This window comes from Pundamilia nyererei, unplaced genomic scaffold (genome assembly GCF_000239375.1).
Source record: "Pundamilia nyererei isolate P.nyererei 1_Seehausen unplaced genomic scaffold, PunNye1.0 scaffold00019, whole genome shotgun sequence".
Taxonomy (NCBI): Eukaryota; Metazoa; Chordata; class Actinopteri; order Cichliformes; family Cichlidae; genus Pundamilia; species Pundamilia nyererei.
Genome location: NW_005187420.1, coordinates 2,910,086 through 2,919,008, shown reverse-complemented (window position 1 = coordinate 2,919,008; position 8,923 = coordinate 2,910,086). Strand labels below are relative to the sequence as shown.

Here is an 8,923-nt window from a genome sequence, read left to right as displayed (position 1 = left end):
CACACACACACACACACACACACACACACACACACACACACACACACACACACACAGGTCCCTTTAGTTTAGCCTCTAGTTCTCCCGGGAGTCTCTCGGGGTCTCAGTCATAAAACTGTGTTAAGATTCGTCTACTGTTCTGGCTGCTACACTCAAATCAAACACCGATTTATTTTTAAGGTTGCAGATAATCCAGAAAGGAGTTCCCTTTTAGATGAGCCCAGAGTAAAGAGTGAGCCGACATGCATAGAAACAAATATCACATGACCGTCCCCGTACACTGGGCGTTGTTGTTTGTAGGCGGTTGGAACTTGACCTGCAGAGTTTAACTGTGCAGCAGCTTCTAGTGTTTGTGTCAGAGGACCTGTTAGACCTGTGGCTGCTTTAGCCTTTTATATGCACAACTTATAAAAGTGAAACTGTTCATCGTATAAAAGATGGAAACCGGTTGTTTGGTGAAGCCTGTTCTGGATGGCTCGAGCTGAGCGTTTGACGGAAGACGGGTGGATCTGAGTGACAACCCAAGAACACCGCACACTGATTGGGTAACAGCTCGTGATTGATCGCACCGTGCACACTGATTGGCTGACGGCTGTGTAATCCTCTCTCTTGATGAATAATTTGTGTTTTACTCAGTATTACAGACAATGAAATCATCATCAGAGCACGGAGTCGAAGGCTGTTTCCTGTTGTCTGTATGGCTTTGAAGTCTTTTTGCATCATCAGAGTAGCGCCCCCTGTTGGCCATTAAAATCAGAACAGTGGAAAATAAGCTGGTGGCTATCAGCTGAACAGCCATAACATCTGCCTGGTGTTTTTAATTGTTTCTTTGTGTGAAAATGGCTGAAAAGCTACGTGAGCTGAAATAAACATACACATCCTTGGCGCTTGGGCCCAGCGGGGGGCCGCAGTGAACTGGTGGAAGCTCTGGCTAGCTTAGCGGCAGCTGTGTATCCGCGCTGAATCAACCGCTGGCAGTTAAAGCCTGTGTATTTGTTTTCTTCTTGGAAAAGGTCATGTGACGAATCAGGGCGTGATATCTGATAGGCTTCGATATGGAAGGGAACGCTGATGTTGTCATTTCCAAAAGAATTAGTTTTTAAAACAATCTCTGCGTCAGTCACTCTGGACCCTGACAGGAAGTAGAACCCTCGCCGCTCGCCTCTGTCGAGCTGAACGCTGCTGCTGTTTCCTGTCCCGTCCTCTCTGATCAGTTTCTGTTTGTTTTGTTTTTTTATTCCTGTGTTCCTGTTTCTCTGCGGCCAATCACCCGCTCCCCTTCCCCCATGCCGCTGTGGGCCACTCCTCCTCCTTACTCTCCTCCAATCCGAAGCTCCCACTCTCTGCCTCCCGCCGCTGGTCTGTCCAAACCCTCCACGATTGGCCGGTACTGAGCTCCTCCATCCGAGCACCCATCCCCGTTTCCTGATCTCCGTCCTCTCCTCTCCTCGCTCTGGGCTTTTCCTCAGCGTTCGGGTTTAACTTTGGTTTTTTTGCATGTCACTGATTGGCTGCAGCCGCCTCGACTAACACATCCTGATTCTGCTTCCTTAACAATATTAAATTATGTGTTCTGGATTTAAGTGTGTCATGAGAAACTCTCAGGGCTGATTTACGCTCTGTGAAAAACTGCAAGTGTCACAATCTGAAGAATTTTTAACTCAAAGGTTTGAAAAATGTGTTTTGTACATTTTTAAAGTGCTAAAAAAACATGTCTGTCATAGTTAGTAAGTTTACAGCAGAGTGCTGTTCGTCTGTCAGCGAGGGTTTGATAAAGGCGGTGCAGAGGTGGAGCGCGGGTGAAGGAAGAATCTGTGTAACTGTGGCGTGGACGCAGACGTGTTTCTGGACACGGGCCTCAGCAGCGGCTCACAGAGGTAGAAGCTCTCTGGGCAAAGCTGATGTAAAGACATCAGGATGGTGGCGTTTGAGCAGCTGGGGTTACTTTGCTGCACTTGGATTGGATGCTGCAGGGCTTTGGTGCTCGAAGAATTTAGGTTGTTTTATTTTTCAAAATAAAAGACAGACTTCCTCTTGCTTCTTGTACTGAGCAGCAACTCCAAAGGTTCACAGCAAAGGCAACTTCCCTCAGGTAGCGTGGGATGAAAGCGCAGTGATTTTAGGTTAATTTGCAGCGTTAGCATGACCGATAATTCTGAGCACATAACTGAACTTAAATCATGTAACGGTGCTGCAATAACCCTGCTGCCCGACTTCCTGTCTGCTCATCAAAGTGTGAAGCTTTGAATGTTCACTAACATTTAACACGTCCAGGTAAGTCTCAGCGCAGAGCTGCAACTTATTATTGAAAATAATTTGGCCGCATAATCGTGTGTCACTAAACTGGAAGCTAACCGTGTTCACACTGCGAGCTGCCGAGGACGACGATCAAATGGAGATCAATCAATCAGCACTAATCGCCCTCTTATCAATAACAGAGTGAACACATAAACACAAACCGCCTGCATCTCTGCGGATCTTTGCGGGAAGGCTCGGAAAACTGCTGAGGTGAAGTTTATGACCCATGAAGAATGTTGTTGGGTTAATCCGGCCTGTCTTTGACCTTCCAGGTGAGATTTTTAATGTCGAGAGTTTCACTTCCTGGTTTAAGAGAGGAAAAAGGGCGCTGGCGTAGGTCACAGGTGACACAGGTGCTGAAAGATGAGTGCAGCGGCCCGAGTTCGATTCTGGTTTTCTGACTTTTTTAGAGGTCACCAAAAGTGTGTAAGAATTCCCCTCTGAAGTCTCCTGTGGTCCAAAACAGTCAAAGGAGGACTCGAGTATCGCAGTATAACAAAGTGAGGACACTTCAGTTAGGAAGAATATAGGACTGTGAATCCGTTTGACCTGCTTTGGTTCAAATCACATTGACCACAGGTGCACCGGCGACACCACGATGAGACCGTCGCTCTCTCCTCACCGATTTCTCTTTACTTTAGCTTTTTACAACCATCCTCGTCACTGCTCGTAGCACGAGATGGTACCTGGTAGGATAGCACAGGTTTGCTGTGTCTCCCAGCAAAGAGTGTGGGGGAGCTACCAGGAGATGGGTCGCCTGGTGGAGGAGAGCTGCATGGGGCTGTAGGACCAGTATCTGTCAGACCTCATGATGGTCCCGTGCACGCTGATTTCCTCCTGGTGCCTGACCTGACGTGGCCAGAGATCCTCTGTGATGCCATGGACCGGCTCTCATGTTCCTCAGGCATAAATCCCACTGAGACCTTTGGTAGGCGTTGTGTATCGGTGCATCTGACACTGCCTAACAGAGCTACAGACAGGAGCTTATTGATGCCGTCATCCAGGTCTGGGAGGAGAGCTCCCTGGACAAAGTTACAAAAAGTACCTTTAAAAACAAACAATCACTTTATCTCAAAGCTCGGAGTCTTTGGTCAGTCAGCGTCTCGCAGTGTGAACAGGCTCTTGAAGAACCCGGTCCTCCGGCCCACTTTTAATCAGGTGGTGCTCTGTTGTGTCTTCTCGGCTCTCTATCTGTCTGTCTGTCTCTCTCTGTCTGTCAGAAATCCCGCCGCTTTAAGACGAAGCGAGAGGGGACGGACTACGGCAACCGTCCAATCAAACTTGCCGGAAAAGTCATCATCCAGGAGATCTCCTGCCTGCTGCCCGTCCACAAAACTCTGGGAGAGAACTACATGTGAGACACGAGGCTGTAAAACAAACACTCACCCACTCAAGTCACATCACAGCTGATTCACAGAAACTCATTTAAACAGATTTAGCCGAGCGTAAACGCCAAAATAATCCTCTGGTTCCTCTGAAACAGGAGCATTTGATGCCTTTCAGTTGCATATGAAAGAAAACTGTGTCTCTGACTTATTTCTGTTATTTTATTTATTGAAAAGGTCAGATTAACTAATCAACAATCAATCAAGAACAAGAGAAATGAGCCTTTGCAGGAAGGTTTGGATCGCCCGACTATCACACAGACAGTCAAAGCCAAAGCATAGACTGTATATAAAAGATGGATTTACCCCCCCCTCACCAGAAGCCTTCACAACATCGAGATGACGGCTGTTGTGATGTAAAGAAATTCTTCACGTTCGTGTTTCGCGCTGATCGTTACAGGTTTATTTTCTCTCTTCAGCCTGAACATGAACGACATCCAGGAAACGTGTCAGAAGAACGCAGCAGCGGCGCTCGCTGTCGGACGCAGAGACGTGGCGAAGGTTGGTGCTTGCATCCTTTTTATTTTTAACTTGCATTTGAATCAGATTTTGAATGCTTTTGTTGATGCTACACAAGTAGAAACTATACAAAACGTGGAGCCAGGAAGGTTTTAGAGACGAGGTAACAAAATCACAGAACAGGGAAGCAAAGTGAGTTTAGTTAAAACTGAGTTTAGTTTGTGGCTGAAGTGTTCCCCACATAAAGAGAGCAGAAAGTACTGAACCAGAGGTGCTGTCCGCCTCTTCTAAACCCGCCTCTCTGTGCAGGTTTGGGCTCTGGCGTCTGCAGCAACCAATCAGGACCTGAGCCCAGACTCTGACCCGGACATGGAGACTCCTTGGGCCAGACACCCATTTGGACGCCACCTGCTGGAGACTCTGTGAGTTACTGAGAGCAAAGCTGAGGCTCCTGATCGCCACGCCTGTGCCGTGTTGAGCTCTCGGTTTGGGTGACGGAGCAGCTGATTCACATGTTGATTCTCTGTGTTTCAGCCTGGATCACTACAGTCAGATAAGTGACGTTCAGACTCTGGCCATGCTGTGCGGCGTGTTCAAAGCTCAGGCTCCGCCTCCAGACTCTTACGCACTATTCGGGCACCATACGTCACGGGCCTCCGTGTTCCCCCCGCACCACGCTCGTTATGTGAGTCAGATTAAAGGCTGCTTATTGACAGAAATGGACACAGCTGAGCTGCTGTTTAGAAACGAGGGAGCTAAACTGAGTTTAAAAGATGGACGAAGGTACCGTGATGTTTGGGAAATCCTGTTTAGAAGAATTTATTTTAGCTTTAGTTTTGGATGAGAGTTTATTTTTTAAATAAAAACTTTAAGCGCCCACTCGGCTCTTTGACTTCCACACCAGCTGACTCCACAGGGTTTGTTTAGGTCATTACAGTAAAATCAGCTACAGGAAGTGATGTAATGTGTGTGTTTGGCTATCTCAGCCCAGCTACACGTCCAGCTCCGTCACCTCGGGCTCCTGCTCCAGCACCTCTGACTCCATCACCACGACCACCTGGAACCCAGGTGAGGCTCCTCAGCTCCTCACACACGCCGCCTCTGGGAATGTTTGGATTCATCTCCGCCAACACGGTCTCCTGTTTTTGTTTAACTTCCAGGTCGAGACTCTGAGCACGCCAACCCGTGGGGCGAATCCTCTCCCGACGACTACCGCTATGTCAACCAGGGCTACACAGACCCGCGAGAACGCGAGCGAGAGCAGCACGTGATGAACAAGAGGTGACATAGCTCCGCCTCCAGCTGCGCCTAATCATTTCTGCCCAGCTGTCAGTCTGATGTCACTTCCTCTCCCTGTGCAGGCTTCTGGACCCGGCCAACACACTGCAGTTTGACGACTTTAAGAAGTGCTACGGTGAAATCTTGTACCGCTGGGGTCTGCGAGACAAGAGAGCCGAAGTGCTCAAGTTCGCCTCCTGCCCACCCGAACCTCACAAAGGCATCGGTGCGTCTTCTGGGGAAGAAGTCGCTGATGTGTTAGAACAATGAAATAACACGCGTGACGAGACTAACTTACACTGCAGCGACCTCACCTGCACCTCTGATTCACTTGCACTATCCAGCATGTCTCTGTTATCCAGCTTCAGTTACCCTAACATCATCATTCAAGCTAAGGAGTCACACGAAGAGTAAACCCAGGGTTTATCTAGCTACACACACGAAAGAGGCGGGGTTTGCAGCATCTGACCAATCAGAAACGTGTTCAGGTTTCTTTCTATAAAGGAAAACTGTAATGTTAGAAGAATGTGAAGAGAGTAAACAAAGAATAGAGGCACAGCTAAGTATTTAAAGCTCTGAGGAAGACAAACCTCACACAGGTGAAGACGCTCTGTGTCCGCAGGTGTTGCTGACGCTCTTCTTCTGTCGTCTCTCTGCAGAGTTTGGCGTGTACTGCTGTCACTGCCGCAGTCAGGCTCGTGGGACGCAGTGCGCTGTCTGCAAGCGCCTCACCTTCCAGTGCGCCATCTGTCACGTCGCCGTCCGCGGCTCCTCCAACTTCTGCCTGAGCTGCGGCCACGGAGGACACACCAGTCACATGATGGACTGGTTTCGGCGGCAGGACGAGTGTCCGGCCGGCTGCGGCTGCCACTGTCTGCTACAGAGCACCTTCTGACGCGGCGCGGACGCTCCGCGTGATGGGGTCGCCATGTTTAAAACCTCCTCTGTGATCACATGATGGGAGATCAGCAGCTGCTCTGCTGGAGGCGACATCAGTCCGTCCGACACTTCGCTCCAGAGCGAGATCTCAGCATCGAATCCAGTCCAGGAGAGATGGCAAAGATGATTTATTAGCACAAGTGAAAAAACACGGATGTTTTTCTGTCTGTCAAAGCTGGAAAAGTTTGTACGTGGAAAAAAGCGCAAAGAAAACAGACTCATCGAACGCAGATTATGAAACACACGACTCGACTAAAATCGCATTTTTGTGGCAAATCAAGTCACTGATGTGACCTCACCTTTGGTGCTTTGTAACACAGCGGAGTCGCCGCGCTCAGAAGCGAATGATGCGGCGAAGACTCGCAGCAGCTCTCTGCCTCACTGCAGACGCCGTCGCGGACTGTGACGGATTTCTGTAGAAAATTAAAGACTGAATAGTTTCAAATGTTATAAAGTATGTTTGTGCATGAAATCTGAATCAGTTGTGCTTTTCTCCAGCGTCCAGTTTAAAACAGACGTCGCAATACAAAGGTCACTGTTCACATAACAGCCTGTAGTGTGTGCGTGTAACTAAAGCTCGATGACATCATCCACCACTACGCTTAACCTTTATCTAAAAAAGCTACAACTTACTGAAATTCAAAGATGCATTTCAGGCGTCACTTCAGCTGAGTTCAACACACCCAGATGTTTGGTGGCTAATCTACGCATCACATCACTTCCACTTTCCCATGCTGTCAGCTGATTGTGACATCACTGGTCTGGTCCAATCATCTTTCAGGCCAATCAACCTTTACACGTACTTTAAATCTCAGTGCACATCTGCCATTTCACTTGCAGATGCCTTTGTGCAACCAACCTCCTCCATTCAAGCATCTTCATCTCCACCACCGGCGTCCCTGCATCAATCCCGATCCCGCCGGGATTCAATGCCATCAGAGACAAATATCTCAAAATGAATTCTGTACTTCAATGAATCATATTCGCTTCCTTGCTTGGACCTCTCTTTATTGATATGCTGTGTAACCACCTACGTGGGTCAGCTGGACACATCCTGGAGAGCTTACACAGGCGGGCAACTTCGAATCACCACACGCATGTCTTTAGACTGGGAAGGACCCACAGACACAGCAGAACATATGAAGTCCATCCAGAAACACCTCAGACTGGATTCATGAGCTTGGCAGCGTGGGTGGAGGTGGAGGTGATGTAAAGCTTATATGAGCCACCAAACACCTGGGAAGCAGACAGATGTGTGACTCCAGACTCAAAGAACTTACACATTTATTTATACAGCAGCATTATCAGAACCAGGATTACAGAGTTTCATACTCGAAATCATTTTAATATCAGATTCGATTTTCAGTTTAAAAACTAGACCTTGCAAAACTTAGTACAACATTTCCTCCTGCACAGGAAGTCATGTAAGCGGTGGCGGCTGCGGTCGGTATCTGGGTGGCGATTTGAGGCGACAGAAGACGCACTGCGTGAGCAGCTCTGAGGTCAGCAGTCTGGACACTGGGAATGGCTTTCCACACTCTTCACACTGCAAACACACACAGTGTCGTCATCACAGACCACCAGCAGCTGTGGGGAGTCTAAAACATTTAAATCAGAGAAAAAAGGACACAGGATCCATGAACGACTCAGACCTTGAGGATGTGAATTCCCGCTCCCTCCGCGTTCCTCTTCTTCATGACCTCTGGGATTTCTTCCATGTTCTCTATGTCCCACAGCCGAACAGTCCCGTCCTGCAGAGACAGACGCAGTGAAATTGTTGTCGTCGTCTAACAGAGTTTCAAATTCCACCTTCAATATTTAAAAATGATATGTGCCCCAAAAACACCTTCATCTTCATCAGGAAATGAAGCAACAAACTGAGTGGAGAGCATCCTCTGATCCTGACAGAGGGTTGAATTGCACTGAACTTCACAGCCATGAGCTGCAGTCACGAGGCTTCAAATGTGACTCTGTTATATAATTACTGACACTGAAGGAATCACAGCTTGAAGATGGTCCTGGAGTCCAAATGCAGGTGAACGGGAGATCTTTCCATCAGTCCCACATGGTGATGTGACCCTGCAGCTAGTTTTCTTCATTGTGACAGATAGGAAGGAACTTTGACTCCACCCGTCCTGGGCTCATGATGCTGCTTACACCTGACCAGCTCAGAATACAAAACAAACACACCCTTTGGTGTCTTCACCCACTTCTTGCTCTGACGTCTTTCTGTGAAATGTGCCGGCATCAGAAAGTTTCTGCATGACCTGTGTTGTTCTCAGATGACGCGCTTTGGTCCGTCTCTGCTAAATATCCGCGTGGACGTCAAACTCTGCTCTGATTGGGCTGCCAAAATACATGAAACCTTCAGCACGTTCCAGCTGTTCACCACTGTTAGTCAGACCTGTGTGGCGTTATGTTGATTTGCTGCCTTTTCTTAGTACTGATGTTGAGACCATCAGCCTTAGCATCCTGGCTACGTCTGTTTGTCCTGTACCTGGTTACAGGATGTCTTAGGTGAGATGCAGGAGACTAAACACTGTTTGCTTTCCAAATTTCCATAA

General features: G+C 48.2%; 2 protein-coding genes across 2 annotated transcripts in view; one reads left to right on the top strand and one right to left on the bottom strand.

The window, feature by feature from the left end:
* Window positions 1-6,906, top strand: part of wdr59 (WD repeat domain 59) — a 15,896-nt gene extending 8,990 nt beyond the window's left edge. The window contains exons 18-26 of the mRNA XM_013909102.1: window positions 1,237-1,387; window positions 3,519-3,652; window positions 4,103-4,184; window positions 4,452-4,564; window positions 4,677-4,827; window positions 5,129-5,210; window positions 5,303-5,423; window positions 5,504-5,646; window positions 6,080-6,906. Coding sequence (XP_013764556.1) covers window positions 1,237-1,387; window positions 3,519-3,652; window positions 4,103-4,184; window positions 4,452-4,564; window positions 4,677-4,827; window positions 5,129-5,210; window positions 5,303-5,423; window positions 5,504-5,646; window positions 6,080-6,315 — 1,213 coding nt within the window. The 3' untranslated portion in view covers window positions 6,316-6,906. The remainder of the gene's footprint in view (window positions 1-1,236; window positions 1,388-3,518; window positions 3,653-4,102; window positions 4,185-4,451; window positions 4,565-4,676; window positions 4,828-5,128; window positions 5,211-5,302; window positions 5,424-5,503; window positions 5,647-6,079) is intronic.
* Window positions 6,907-7,607: 701 nt separating this feature from the next.
* On the bottom strand, window positions 7,608-8,907 carry LOC102207204 (WD repeat-containing protein 88). The gene is made up of 3 exons (XM_005726346.2): window positions 8,206-8,907; window positions 8,012-8,110; window positions 7,608-7,905 (listed from the first exon to the last, which is right to left on the bottom strand). Exons 1-3 carry the CDS (start codon window positions 8,296-8,298, stop codon window positions 7,780-7,782), a joined length of 318 nt encoding a protein of 105 aa, XP_005726403.1. The 5' UTR covers window positions 8,299-8,907; the 3' UTR covers window positions 7,608-7,779.
* Window positions 8,908-8,923: the final 16 nt, after the last annotated feature.